At 43.2% G+C, this 15,251-nt stretch overlaps 1 protein-coding gene across 1 annotated transcript in view; it reads left to right on the top strand.

Moving 5' to 3' along the window:
- The window catches only part of si:ch73-383l1.1 (receptor tyrosine-protein kinase erbB-4), a 354,070-nt gene that overhangs the window by 277,335 nt on the left and 61,484 nt on the right, over positions 1-15,251 (top strand). The window contains exons 18-19 of the mRNA XM_039607089.1: positions 9,240-9,362; positions 11,378-11,476. Coding sequence (XP_039463023.1) covers positions 9,240-9,362; positions 11,378-11,476 — 222 coding nt within the window. The remainder of the gene's footprint in view (positions 1-9,239; positions 9,363-11,377; positions 11,477-15,251) is intronic.

The following is a 15,251-nucleotide window of genomic DNA, read 5'->3' as shown; positions in this document are numbered from 1 at the left end:
TAAACTTTTACCTTGTAAGGAAACCTTGAAATATTAAACCTTGGCTAAGGTACTTAGCCAAAGCAGGCAGCGCGAAGGAAGGTTGGAAAATTATGCACGGTCACCGCTGCCCATCGATCTGGCCTCGAAGAAGGTTCATTTCTGGGAAGCGTTAGAGAGCGGAGCGGACTTCATTATCAAAGGTGAAAGTCAAAGATCGGGAAGGGTGCAGGGTTTATATAAGCATCCATGCTTTGGTTCATTCCTTTTATGGTGCTACAGGACTCTCTCACACTGTTTCCCCCAGCAGTCATATCATCACTGCAGGTCCGCCGAGTTGGCCGTGCCCGTAGGAGGTGGGGTAGACTGCTTGTCATTCTGGATTAGGATAATTTACAGGTAGAGGCAGCAGTGTTATAGACAGCTGCCAGGCAGGAGATGGAATTAGAGGAGGGCAGCCATGGGCAGTTTCTGCCTCATCCCGGCCATGCACATCCATCTTAATCAAGCAGGCCCTGCTCAGACAGCCGCTTGACCCGGAGGGAAGTCTTCACTCCGTGCAGATTCGCTAATGTACTGTCACGGAGCAGGAGGGGGTGGCTGAGAAGGATCAGGCTGGAGGGGAAGGGGGGGTGGGGGGGGGGGGGGTCCGCTTGACCCTTTTTTTCTTTTTTCTTTCTTTTTTTTTGCATTTCTCTGTGCAATGTTCAGTCAGTGCTGCAGCAGGAAAGCCTGAAATAAAGCCAGCCTAGCCTTTTTTTTCCCTCCCCCCTCATTCTCTGAGGGGACGTGTAAAAGTAATTAGACATAAAATCTTAAACGCCTCTGGCCCAGGGGCTACACAGATTAAGAGCGGGTCACAGGTTCAGCCCACATGCTCACATATTAGCAGCCGTGGAGTGTCCTGAGCTGGACGTTTAACCTCAGTCTTTTGGAGGTCACCACGTACGAGAGCATCAGCTGAACGGCGAAAGGACAAAAGCAGTGGATCGATGCCATTACCTGACGGTTGTGATCGGTGCCTGAATATGTAATTCCCCTACTGTCATTTAAAATAATAGAAAGATTAAAATTTCAGTCCAGATTCCTGTTATTTATTGCTGGTTCTAGAAGGGATTAGTTTCTCCGTTTGATTTTCGTTTTCCCTTAAATGTATCATCTCATTGTGCATGCACGCACTACTCTCTCCATCTGAATGCTTTCCTGCGCTCTCGCCCTCCCGGCATCCTTTAAAAAAAAAAAGACCATGCGCTTTTGTAGTCTATATCACGCCTTTTTTTTTTTTTTTTTTTGGCTGATGAAACTACGTGATAGGCTTTGGACGGCCGAGTGCGGATTCTCTATTCAAACGAATAATGGAGCTGACTCTGTGTCTGTGAATGGAGATCAAGCTTGTCTGGATGAGGGATTTGGGGGACGGCGCCGGGCTCTGGGACTCCCCCTCTCTCTCCATATCTGCCATAGCTTTTTTAAACAGAGTGCTCACCTCCTGCGTCAGACGGGAGGGAAAGATACCTCCAGTGCACGCTGTCAGAACGTGATCTGAGCGCCCGGCTCCGCATTTCCATATCAAGGACACGTGTGAAGGCTGTTGCACTGTGTTGACTTGCAAAAAAAAAGGAAAGAAACACTCACACTCACTCTGCCATTTCACTGTTCTCCCTTTCTTTCAGTGTTTTCTCTGTTTTACTATTCACCGTCTGTCTCTCGTCGTGTCCTCACCTTCTCGTTTTTTTCCCCATTTTTGATCTCTGCTTATCTGTCTCCCTCCCTCGTGAACAGACGCTTTATTCCTCTGTCATCTTAACTTTCTGTTTTTGTTTTTGTTTTGGGTTTTCCTCCCTCTGTCTCGCTCTCCCTCACCTCTCTCTTCATCTACCACACATACTGTGGACTCTTTTTGATGAAGCCCCTGAAAACAGATTGCTTTCACACAGGGGATAGGTGGCACAAACAGCAGCAGTCCCCTCACTGCTGCAGCGTGACCCCGGGGTTTTGACCTTTGACCCCAGCTCAATGAAGTAGGACTAATGCCTTTGAATCCTCCAATGCCCCGCCCCTCATCTCCCCCCTCCCCCCGAGGTCCTTCTTCTAGCTCCTTTGTACAGGCGTGAGTGTTTCAGCACCACGGGGTGAGGACAGCTCCCCTGCTGCTCATACGCTCTCTTACATGAAGGGTTTCAGGGTGGACAGCTCCTGTTGTTCACCCCACGGCAGGCTGACTGAGCAGAGGCATGGGGAATCATCAGAAATGCATGCAACTGGAGTTTATGTTAAATTTAAGCCAAGATCCGAGAAATTCAAACCGAATATGACACCTAATATGTCACTGCGAACATTAAACAAAGAGAATATACATGACACGCATTGTGGAACGTATGCAAGTTAACCCTCTAAGGCCTGAACCGTGAAATAATTGCCAGAAAATTTGAATCTTTTTAAACTGGAGTCTTTATTGAACCTTGTGACGAATAAAGAAAGAGATTAAATATCACATTGCATAAATCAGGTTTAATTTGGAGCTTCATTTTTGCTACAGATGACATTTTTGTTCAGTTTTATTGCTTAAAAACTACACTGATGATGTAGCAGTCTGAAAAATTCAAAAACCGCATGTATCAAATATGATATACTTGGCATTAAAGGGTTAAGGTACAAATTTGTGTTTTATATTACATCCAGCCTCTCAGTCTACTCATACATCAGGATACATAGCATAAAGTCACATAAACCTCTATAGAAAGGGCCAATAACCTGGGATATACTCCAAATACTCTGAAGCCCAAAATCATCCAATGAGAGGCACTTCTGCAAACTGAAGCGCCTTGTTTTTTGGCTTTTCTTTTTTCGAGGGGTCAGAGAAGAATGTCTGGGCTGGTTTGAGCTGACAGAAAGGCTACGGTAACTTGGATAAACCACTCTTTACAGCAGTGGTGAGCAGGAAAGCATCTCAGAAATGCCCAGCATGTCAAAGCTTGAGGCAGACGAGGCAGAAGACACCGCCGAGTTCCACTCCTGTCAGCCAGCAACAGTAATCGGAGGCAGTAGCGGGCACCAGGCTTAAAAGAGCTGGACAGTTGAAGACTGGAAATAAAAAAAACAACATAGCCTGGCAGAAATCCCAGCTCTGCAGAGGTCTCCTTTTTTCTTTCTTTTGCTGATTAGCTGGATCAGGTGTCAGGTGTGTTGTGCTAATCAAGAAATAATCAGGTGTGGGTTCTGAGGACCAGGACTGTTTGTTTCTGTGATTTGATTTCTTTCCTCGGTGGACTTTTTATAGGCATGCACTGTAACGAGGGTCATAATCAAAAAATAAATGGACTCATTAAATTAACAAATACTCAACTGAAAGCATTGGTCCATTTAGATATCCATGTATCTACATTTTTGTTGTTTCTTTATATTACTGTGTCTAAATTGTTATGGACACCTTTATTCTTCAGCACAGTCTGAACTCTCTTAGGCAGCTTTCTTGTCATTTCTTTAAGTAGTCTTCAGGAATAGTTCTCCAGGCTTCTTGAAGGACATTCAAAGCTTTTCTTTGGATGTTTCTGCCTTTTGTTCTGTTCTCTGTCAACATGATCCCACACTGCTTCAATAATGTTGAGGTCCGGGCTCTGGGGAGGCCAATCCATGACTGATGGTGTTCCACTGTGTGTTTTCTATCCAGGTATGATTTTACTGCATTGGCAGTGTGTTTGGGATCTTTGTCATGCTGAAAAATGAAGCTGTTGTTAAGCAGATGTGTTCCAGATGTTTTTGCATTGTGGATCAAAATCTGATGGCACTTTTGTGGTCATAATTCATCAATTTTTACAAGATCTCCAACACCAATCTGGATTCATCACTCATTTAGACCTATTGTTACTGATTTTCAGTCCAGTTTTTGTGTAATTTTCATTCCTCAGCTTTTTGTCCCTGTTTCCTTTCCTTAAGAATTCTTGACAGCCACCCTTCCACAGAGACCATTTCTGATGACACTTCAGTGTTCAGTAGATGATCAGCTGAAGGTCCGGATGGATCTCTTATCTCCTGTGTCAGATCTTTGCAGGATTATTTCCTGTTTCTTAAGGATGTGCTGTAGATCATTTTTTTAGGCCTGACACTTCTTTTGTCCTCCACTTTTCCTCAAATGTTTTAAGGACACACTGCACACCAAGCTGAGATATGCCAAATGTTTGGCAATAGCTCTTTGCGAATGACCTTGTTGGTAATACTATTTTATGCCAGATTGTGTTATCTTTGGCATTTTTCATAGATTACTCTAAAGAAATGGGAACAAATTATGTGTTTTTGTGACAGCCTGCTAGTAACAGAGTGCCTAAAGATACAATCTAAAATTGATTCTTTGTTAAGTTAACTGTATGTCTAGACAAAACACTGGTTCATCCCTTGAGTTAGGAGCCTTTGCTATGCTTGACTGATTCACAGGTCAGTGCTAAATGGTTTAACAAACAAAAACGTTCAGGCACAAGGACTGAACTGAAAATGAGTGAAAAAGGAACCAATGTCCAAAGAAATTGTGTAAAATATCAAAGAAGATTAGAAACGTTTGCAGTAACAGACAGTATAATACATACCGTATAATCAATGCTAACAACAAAAGGGAAGTTAAGTAGGAAAGTAAATAACGCAGGCAATTAATTCACAAGTAAATGTAAAAAAAAAAAAATGTTGATTTAATAATTTCATAATTAATACCTATATTTAGTTATAATATTATCTTTGGTTTATTTAAAGTCATATTTATTAATTCATCAGTTATGGCTTATTAGGTCCTCCGTATTTTCCAAACTTAGCCTAAAGTAAAGAACTTTTTTCTTTTTAAATGATAAATGTGAAAGTTACTGAGTCTTTTTCAAGTGACAGGAGAGATTAGTAAGAAAAAGTCTGTTTCAGTGAGTACAGCAGTGGAGGAATTAGTTCTTTGCTGCTCGTCTTTCTCCAATATTGCACGCTTGTTTAAGCACTCTCGCCAGATTCGAATAACAAAGTCAAGAATGATGTCAAATCATTTTTATTTATATAGCAAATTAAAAAAACAGGAGTTGACCCAACGTACTTTCCGGCTGAGGCAAAGTTATTAATATTCAAAGCCGCTAAAACCCCCCCCACAAAACCCACATAAACAAACAACAGCATTAGAATGAAGAGCAGACGATGCTGGTTGTTTAATAAAACAATTTTAGGTGCAAAGAAAATTCCTGTTTCGTGACCTTGTATGTCTCAGTCCATGTGTTTGAGTCTAATAGTTAAATGGCTATCGCATTTTTACATTTGTAATTGTGAGGTTATTCTTATAGAACATGTTTGTCTGTCTATAAATTCCAGTGACCCAGTTTTAACCCCTATTAAATCACTGGTGCTTTCATAAGTCCGACATCAGTCGATTCTATCACTAAGAATCAAAATAAGCCAACAAAGTTCACCTGAAAACTGACCAGGCAGCAACACAGGCCCCGAGACCACCTACTGCGACTGCTCCGGGGCAAACGCTTGTGGCACGACAAAGTTGTTTCACCTCAATATGTTTCAATTACAGCCAACACAACAAATGTAGCTCTTTGAATGGGTAATGCGAACATTAAAGCATGTACCCGAGGGTTTGCAGAGCAAGTTCATGTTTGAAGACACTGTTTACTTATTCAATACACAATAATTCTGTGAATGTATTCTAGCTCGAGGCTTGAACATACTGCTTATTTGTCCAATGAAGCATCCCAATCCTCTCCACCGCGCCACCAGTGAAGCTCATTTGGCAAAGGCACGGCGCATTATTAGCTGGTAAATAAAGTGGCGTGGTGAGTGTGTGCGCGAGTGAGAACGAGCTCAAGAGAGCTTCGTCGGCTACGGGTCTGTGTCTTATTTAATAGACCTCTCCTCTCCCTCTCCTCTCCAGTCCAGTCCAGCCTCATCCTAATGAAACAATAACAACTACAGCCTGTCACCATCTGCTCTTATTACTGCTCCATCACCACCTCCCTGTGCCTCATCTCTGCTCTCTCTTTCCAAATCACTCCATTTCTCTCCACCCACAGCGGCAATTGTTTTTTTGTTATTCTAGCAATGTATGCACACACACCGAAATGCAAAAAATGCTCTTTGCACAAATACCATGCTGATATGATGGATGTGACCAAAGCTTGCCCTTTCTGTTGAGGTAAATACATCCAGTCAGCAACCAGTCATTGCTAGAAAATTTCATATTTCATTTAAAGCCTCAGAGGCACACTGTATAGATGCAGTGATGTTACCCACTGTTTGTAAAGCCTGTCTTGGCTGTTTGGAGTCGGAGGTGAGCATAAGAGAAAAGACAGCTAAGTTATCAGGTAGAACTTGGAAGATTTATTAACAAGATGGAAGCATAGACTGTATGGGTGACCTTCAGAGACAGGTACCTGCTAATCGGGGTGAAGGAACATATTAATGCAATACTAGAATTTCACTCACCAAAACTGAAGAAATTACCTTTCTTTGACAGTCTGTTAGTGTAATCAACCACATAGTTAGCCATATTAATCATCAGAACAACTGCACTAAAAATGGTCCTAAACAAAGCACAGGGATGTTAGAAATAAATTATAACATCTGATTATAGAAGCCAGAACTTTTTATGTGCAGAAGGCAGTAAACATGCTTATTCTGCTGTCAAATTGGGCATTTTACCATGGGACTCAACAGTTGTTGATTCCCGTTTTTGGAGCCAGCCCCAAGTGGCCATTTGAGGAAGTGCAGCTTGGGCTCAGCGCTGTATTCCCATAAGTTCTCCCAGCTAAAATGATACAGTACTTATAAATGTAACCATGTGTGCATCAGCTGTTTTATTAGCTACATTTATAAATGTACCTGGCAGACCCCCTTTTGCCTTCAGAACTACTTTAATTCTTCATGGAACAGATTCAACAAGCTGCTGGAAACATTCCTCAAAGATTTTGGTCCATGTTGACATGATATGAATCGCACTTGTTGGTACTTATTTGGATATTATCATCTCAATTTTGCAAATAAATAAATAAATAAATCAAGACTTATAAAGCCCATCCATATTCTGTTGCCTAACTTTGGTCAGCGCATGTAAATTGCAACTTCAGTTTCCTGCTCTTAGCTGACCGGAGTGGCACCCAGTGTGGTCTTCTGCTCCTCTCTGTGTTCAGAGATGCTCTTCTGCATACCTTGGTTGTAACAAGTTGTTATTTGAGTTACTGTGGCCTTCCTGTCAGCTCAAAGCAGTCTGGACATTCTCCTCTGGGTTCTCCAAAAGTCATTGGCTATTTTCTAATTTTTTAGGCCATTCTCTTTAAGAGATGGTTGTGTGGGAAAATCCCAGCAAATCAGCAGTTTCTGAAACACTCACCAACAACCATGCTACATTCAAAGTGAGTTCAGTCACCTTTCTTCCCCATTCTGATGCTCAGTTTGAGCCTCACGAGATCGTCTTGACCATGTCTACCTATACCCACAGTATGCCCAAACGGTTGCATTAAATGTGTGCATAGTTCACAGTTAACTGTCAGGTAAGATGTTAAGCTTCTACCAGCGTTTGAAGCGATTTGAAAAATGTCATCAAAGCAGCACTTCAAATGGCGGGGTTACTGCAACGTTACAGTCAGTTAGCAATAAATGAGTTCTCCACATACAGAGATATATCAAAGCAGGTCAGTGTTACAGAAAATGTTAAAGAACTATGTTTTAAATTGCTGTACATTGCATGAAAACAGGAGAAAAAGAAGAAAATCGATGTTTGGAGTTAAAAAAAACAGGTTCATTTTCTTGACCTTGGAAAGAAAATTCAGTTTCTCTCCATGTTAGATTTATGATCCAAACCTTTTAAAACATCTCACATGTGCCCCAATGTGATACAGCTGTGGCCGTTTGTTTCCGCGCTTCATCTTAACGCTTGTACAAAAACGCGATTTTGGTGCTCTACAGACCGAATGAGGTTTCAAACAGCACGTTACCGTCACTCGATCCACTCAGTCATCCTCTCATCGCTCCTTCCTTCCCCTCTTTCATCTCACTCACTTCCCCCCTGTCTTATGAAATTTGTCATTTCCCTTCCCCTGCTCTAACTCACTACCTGCGGTGACATCTCAGCGGGCTTAACACTGCGCCTTCAGGACCGGCCATAACGATAGCCATTAAACGACGTGTCATTGCCGAGCTGCGGGCAATGTCATCTATTCTGCAGACCGGACCGGCGCTGCGATTGCCGGTCCTATTGTGCTGATGGTTTTATATCACATTGAGTAAGTGCTTGTATGGCTGACCGACTGATATATGGTCTCATTATATTGTTTGATGGTCGTGGCCAAGCCGGGTGATTATGCCGCTGATAAACCGCAGCGAATGAGGGACCCGATAGGCTCATTAAGACACGTATTGATCAGGTGCATTGACTTTTTCTGTGTGTGTGTATGTGTGTGTGTGCTTCATCTGAGATGTGTACTATAGGCTGCCTGGATGAAAATGTGTGTGTGGCTTTCTCTCTTGCCTCTGGCTCAGATCTTTTCACGGCTCAGTTACAGGTGCCAGCTCCTGCTTTTTTCATACTTAGTCGCCGAGGCTTTGTTTAGCGGCTAGCGGTGAAGGCGGGTGGCCAGGCCAGCTGCTGGGATGCTGCTCAGTGTCAGCTGTTACTGGCAGGGAGGCGGCGCGTGGAGGAGGCTTGTCATAACCTTGAATTGGAATTGTTTTGTATGTGCACAGCTGGTGAGCTGCTGCTCTTTGTCGACTGTGATAGCAGCTGACACCAGGCTGTGATTTGCCTAGTGGTGGGCACGCTGCGGTCCACTCTGGTAACTGCCAGTTCTGACAGAACTCCACATTCACACTCCCGAATTATTTGTCTTTCATAAATGTGTGTGTGTGTTGCAGAATCATAACTATCAGGGCCGTACAGTCTCAGTTTTTTTGGCTGCTTTTTCTTATTTGCTGCAAATAAAAACCTTGTGTTCACCTTCCACCGCTCTTTCCTAGACTTGCTTTTTACTTATTATTTTAAATGGAGCGGCCTCACCCTGCTGCATGCTCCCGGTGGCTCTGAAGATGTGTTTTAGCATTCAGAGTGCCAAGTAGCAGGAGGTTAAAAATATTTGGATTTGATGTAAAAGAAAGGCACACTTCTAGTTTTCGATAGCTTTGCAATAAAAGCAATAGCTGCCAGGAGGTTTTCTTCACGTTCTTGGCACCAGATGAGACGGAGAGTGGGATAAATAGTCTTAATATGTGTGTGTCTGTGTGTTTGTGTTTTGCTTCCTCAGCTGGTGGAGCCCCTGACCCCCAGTGGAACTGCTCCAAACCAGGCCCAGCTGCGGATCCTGAAAGAGACAGAGCTGAAGAGGGTGAAGATTTTGGGTTCGGGAGCTTTCGGAACAGTCTACAAGGTCAGTGTGTGGTAAAGCCATCCTGCAGATTCTGGTACCGATCAATATCAAGTAAATACAGGGTATTGCTGATACCTTTAAGTTATAAAGGCAGCTTATGTAGGGGACAGCAGTGTGTCACAACTTGTTATAACGTGTTAACACAATAAAACACATCTTTCAGCTTTTCATGTATTTTGAAAGCCAAAATGCCAAATAGTTAATGTGCTATCAAATGCACTAATCACTGTTTAGTTACAGCTACACCAACATGTGAGCACATCTCTCTTAACCCTGCCTTATAGGCTGAATCACACCAGTCCCTGCTTCTCCACAGCAACATATTTAAACTGTAGATGATTTACTGGATATTGGTAAAATATTTGGTCAACTTCACTGTTATGACACAACACTGACAAATTAACACTACTGGAACTTTTATGGCCCTACACTGTAAATCTCTCATCATTTAAGTCGCTTCTTTAAGCTAGCTACGTATTAATGATGATCAGTTTCTTGCTCTTCTCCCATATGGTGACATTATTTACCCAGCCAGAGTGAAAACGCATGTAGCTGACCGTACTTTGAAAGCATTCGTCCTGGCAGTAGGGTAAAATGAAGGATTCTATAAAAGATACACGTAGATGTGACTGAACTGGAGCTCTGGGTGAGAAATCGCCACTTGGGATTTAAATAAGGAGAGATCATTAGCAGGAATTGAACATCATTTATTGATGTACGGAATTCAATTTGAGGTATTTACCGGTTAGACCAGAATGGCCTGTCGCAGCAGAACAGAATCCCGGCGGTGATAGGGATTAGGGCAGGGACCCCCGAGTCTAGATCAGGGGTGGGCGACTCGAGGCCTCAAGGGCCGGTGTCCTGCAGGTTTTAGATATCATCCTGGGTCAACACACCTCAATCAAATGATTAGTTCATTACCAGGCCTCCGGAGAACCTCAAGACATTTAAATCAGCTGTATTGGATCAAGGACACATCTAAAACCTGGAGCTGCCCATCCCTGGTCTTGATGCTGGTGGTGGAGATGAATATGAAGGCTTGGATGAAGCCTGAGTAACTGGGAGAGGCGGAGTTTGCTGCATCTGCAAACTAGAATGACAGATAACCAGTGATATTTAATGTCTGCGGTGTGGAGGCTGATTGGCCTGAAGGAGGCGGGCAGAAAGATGACTGGACTAGACCAGTGATGTCACAATGAGCTTGACTGCATGGCAAAGCGGTCACGTGACTGAATAGAAATTCAGTTGTTGACAATCAACACCAGACATTCAGATATCTTTCACAGGTCATATTTGAGGTATATTTATTTTAATTTCCCCCAAACAAAATATCGATCTTATCACACAAGTGTGGATAGAATACCAATACCAGCATAGGTGTCAGTACTATCGATATTTAGATGAATCGGCACCTCAGCAGACCTCTCTCTGTTGAAGAGCAACCTGTGAACAACAAGCACAAACCTTTTCTTTTGTAACAGCGTTTCCTGACAGACGCAAGCCGAGGGCGGCTCAAGGACCTGGAACGGAAGCTGCTCTTTGCTTGCCAAATTCGCTGCCCTTGGCAAAATTATTCATACCACCCCGAAAATCAGCAAAAACCATCAAATAAATACTGCACGTTCTACCGCTGGCTCCAAATTCCTCTGGATTCCTCTACTCCTCTGCCTGTTTTAAGGCATATTTTATTTAAATTAATCTGCATGCAATTTATGGCAATACAATCCCGCAGCAGTTTGCTTTTAGCAGAATTTAAGCCTCATAAAGTGAATGAAATTGTGATATTTGTCTTTTCTAATCGCTTTATCCAAAGGGTTTTAAACTTAGTTATGCACAAGCTAATTGTTGAAGGCCAACAGTATGTTTTGAAGACGGGGTTGGATTTATCAGAGCTGCAGGAGACAGTTAAACACAACAACCACCATTCAAAGTCAGTGCTGCAGTAGCTCTGTGTGTGAGTGTGTGCCAGGGGTTGTTTATTGGGTACATTTATGGTGATTGCTTGTATATTTCAGGGCATCTGGGTCCCAGAAGGTGAGACGGTGAAGATCCCCGTGGCTATTAAAATCCTCAATGAGACCACCGGTCCTAAAGCCAACGTGGAGTTCATGGACGTGAGTATTTATATCGCAACAATTTGTGTCTGTTTTCGGCCGTGTGTGTGTGTGTGTGTGTGTGTGTGTGTGTGTGTGTGTGTGTGTGTGTGTGTGTGTGTGTGTGCGTGCGCAAGCCGTAAAGCGTTGTCACAGAGACCGCCGGGCCTGTCGCTTTGTGGGATCGTGCATTCGGCGGTAAATTCTTACGAGAGCACCTTCTCAGTCGGAGCCTATAATAAAGTGAACTCCACCACGCTGTACAGCCAGCCATGTATGGAACAAGACTCTATTAAAGAACAGCACTAGTTTATGAGACATGGCTTTATAGCAATGCAGGAATGATGGAAGCGAGAGGAAGATGAGGAAGGGCAGGCAGTGGAATTTCCATTTTTTTCTTTCTTTCTTTTCACATACACAAGCTTTTGTGCAAAAAGGTGCCTCATCATTATATAATTGTGGATGCTGGATCATGAACCCTTTCATCTAGCTGTTCATTTATGTCTTTTTAAAAGCAAATATCACCATTGTTTTCAAATCCACATTTTCATTTGGGGGGATTTTTGGCTGTTCTTGATTTTATGTGGCACTGAAATAGAGTATTGTTGCATTCCAGGTTGCTGATTGGGTAAAACAGGTCAGCTTAATGTCTCATTATTGTACTTTATGCATGTGATGAACATGGTCTGTGTTTTGTTTCTTTCCTTTAATCCAGCCAGAATAAAGATAGATTATAATGAGAATGTAAATGAAATAGCTGTATGTGATGTGCAGATGTTGGAGAACAGCATAAAAAATAATGAAATTGAATTGTTAGCAAAACAATGTGGATAAAGGGTTATCAGTAGCAGGCAAAAAAAAGTTATTATGCCTCGCAGTTGTAATTATTAGTCTAGTAAAGTACCCCGTCTTTCAGTTTTAGGGTTTTAAAAAGTTTGTAAATACAAGCTCAGACCAAGCAGACATGCCATAAGTCACTGTGTTACTAATTTTAGTAGATAAGTAAAAGATAAGTAAAAATGCAGAATGAGTGTGAAAAACTAAGTCCACTCTCACTGCTTCCACATAAATTAAGAGGGTAGATAGCAGCCTGATGCAGATTACTAAATACTCTTGATTACCTGATCATCAGGAAGTGCGAGCACCTCTATAAAAGCAGAAGTTTTTTGTTAGTTTGAGTTATAAAGTCATTTCCAAACAATTTGAAGTCCGTCACTCTGCAGTGAGAAAGATAATTCACAGGCAGAAAACATTCAAGATAGTCGCCGATCTTCCCAGGAGTTGACATCTCTGCTAGTTCAGCCCAAGGTCAGATCGTGCAGTGTTCAGAGACACTGCAAAAAACCCAGTAGCTACATCTCAGACTCGACAGGCCTCAGTGGCACATGGCATTTGGTTGCTTAGAGAGGGAAGGGACGGCAGCAAAAGAGAGAGAGTGATGTCGATGGCAGATTTTAAAATTTAAGAGAGATTTGTGTGTTTGGAGTGTGTAGTTAGCGTGTTGTGTAGTTATGTTTTTTGCAGTGAGGTGACTACTGAATGTCAAAGATAAGATAAGCTAACATAAGATAAGATAAGATAAGATAAGCCTTTATTAGTCCCACACGTGGGAAATTTTTTGGTCATGGCAGAAAGTACAAGTTTAAGAGCAGTAAAAGAAAGGATGCTAGCCAAAAAGCCACCAAAGGCGGACACCAGTGTCTCTCCAGGGGGACAACTGCAGGAGTGATACACCCTGGAGGCGTCAGGGCAGTAATGTGCCGCTCTGTCTGGTGCTTGAAGTGACACAAATAATTTGTGTGGCATCTTATTGTGGCACCTGATTGGGAAAACACACCTGAGACATCGCCTGCATTTAATGTAAACAGTTGTACCTTTGCTCTTTGCTGCATTTGTACATAATCTTTTGAAATGTCCAATTTATGTTTGCATTTCAAGTTATGAAAATGCTTTGTTTAACATGTTTGTGGTTGTTACAGTAAAAACATCTAACTTTTTGCTTCTCAGATTTTGTGCTTTTTTGGTGATTTTAGGTCCATTGTGTTAATGTGTTAATACAGTATGAAAAATAACTGCAAAGTCAGACATGTGAGGTTGTGCTGAAAAGAATGATACCAAACAAGGCAAGGTAAACTGTTTCTAACGGTGAAATCAAAAGTAGTCAAAAAACAGCCATTTATAACCTTGAACCCAGTGGGTTAGTGCAGTTAAGCTAGAGGAAGTTTATTTAAAGAGTAGCGACACTCCCACTCACATGTGCACTTGGACACACAACCCAGAGGAAGGTGTCCACGCTGGATGAACGCTAATTGGACCGATATCATGCCGGAGTCTGGTATCCAGTTCTCATAGAGCATCCGTGATCCTTACACGTAGCATAGTGCTAACAACTGTGAGACAGATGGCTACACACAGTGATCAATACTAAGAATGTTAATGCAAAAATCAAACACTAAAATCAAACACTAAAATCATTATTCACAACCAGCTGACTACCAACCACAGTGCGAACCACTTTATTCTCTCTCCTGTCGCACACACAGCTGCGCTCCGTCCTCCATTTCCCCATTTCTGCGCACTTTTTAAAATCTGTGCATCTTTTCCCTCCCTCCTCTTCATCGTTCCCTCTCTTCCTCTTTCTCTGTGTCTCTCCCAGTGGGCGTCCCTGTCCATCCAGAGCCAATATGCTCTGTCTGCTGGCTTGTTAAACAGCAATCTAAAGGCAGGCTCACGCTTCGCCACTGAGAAACTGGCCACTGGAGTGCCAGTTCCAAACACTCTCTGAAAGTTCGCACACACACACACACATAACCAAACACGCTCTGTGCAACAAAAATAAGCCTCCCAGTGGGGTGAGGGAGGGAGAGGTGGGGTGGCCTTGCGTGCGAGAGATGCAGAGTGAATTGCTCGTGTTTGCAAATATGTGGATTTGACTCGATTATTTGACGTGTGAAATGCAAAGGCCCTAACAATACATTCATTTAATGCATCTGTTCCACTTTTGTAGCACTCGCGCACAGACACCCACACGCACTAGCACAGGCGCAAGTTTCACACGGCTCTGCCAGTCTATCACCTGGTGTTTGTGCAAGTGTGTGTGAGGGGGGCAAGTGAGCAAGGGAGCGAGATGGAAAAGGAGGGTCAGCCGGCAGTAATGGAGGTCGGTGCTCAGGGAGATGAGAGGGAAACCAAAACACACACACACACACACACACACACACACACACACACACACACACAGACAAATCGTCGTAACATTTGCCCGGAGAGTAGAAAGCAGGAGCAAGAGTTTAGCCTGCCACAGTTTACGACTCCCAGGTCTCTATTGAGATCACAGTCTGAGAATAAAAGTGCTCTTCCCCCTTTTTTTCCCTTCCTCTCTGGATCCCGAGGTGAGGCGTATTCCTGGTGCAGAGGTGGCTGATGGCGAGTGGTTGGGGGCAGAGGGGGAGCAGGTGGGTTTTATGAAGTGAAAAAGTAGTGGCACTACTTCGGTGCTGCAAGGCTCTGCTTAAATCAGGCCACTGATGGTGCCAAAAGCCTCACGACGGCCTATGGCCCCGCTGCTGTTTAGAATTAATCTACTCGCGCACCACCCACACTGCCACCACCTCTCTCCCTCTAAGCTCATTCTTTAGCATCTAAATTTAAAAAGGCACCTCATCTATCCATCGGCTGCCCCGGGGCCAAGCCTGGATATACACCTCCTCGACCGCTTGCCGTATGCAAAGACGGAGACAGAGAGAGTGTGCGTGTGTGCGTCCTTGAGGGCGTGAGTGTTTTCGAGAGCTGCCAA

Source organism: Oreochromis aureus, linkage group 23 (assembly GCF_013358895.1).
Source record: "Oreochromis aureus strain Israel breed Guangdong linkage group 23, ZZ_aureus, whole genome shotgun sequence".
NCBI classification, from domain to species: Eukaryota; Metazoa; Chordata; class Actinopteri; order Cichliformes; family Cichlidae; genus Oreochromis; species Oreochromis aureus.
The sequence above is the reverse complement of the archived record's forward strand: the minus strand, read 5'-3'. Positions and strand labels throughout refer to the sequence as shown.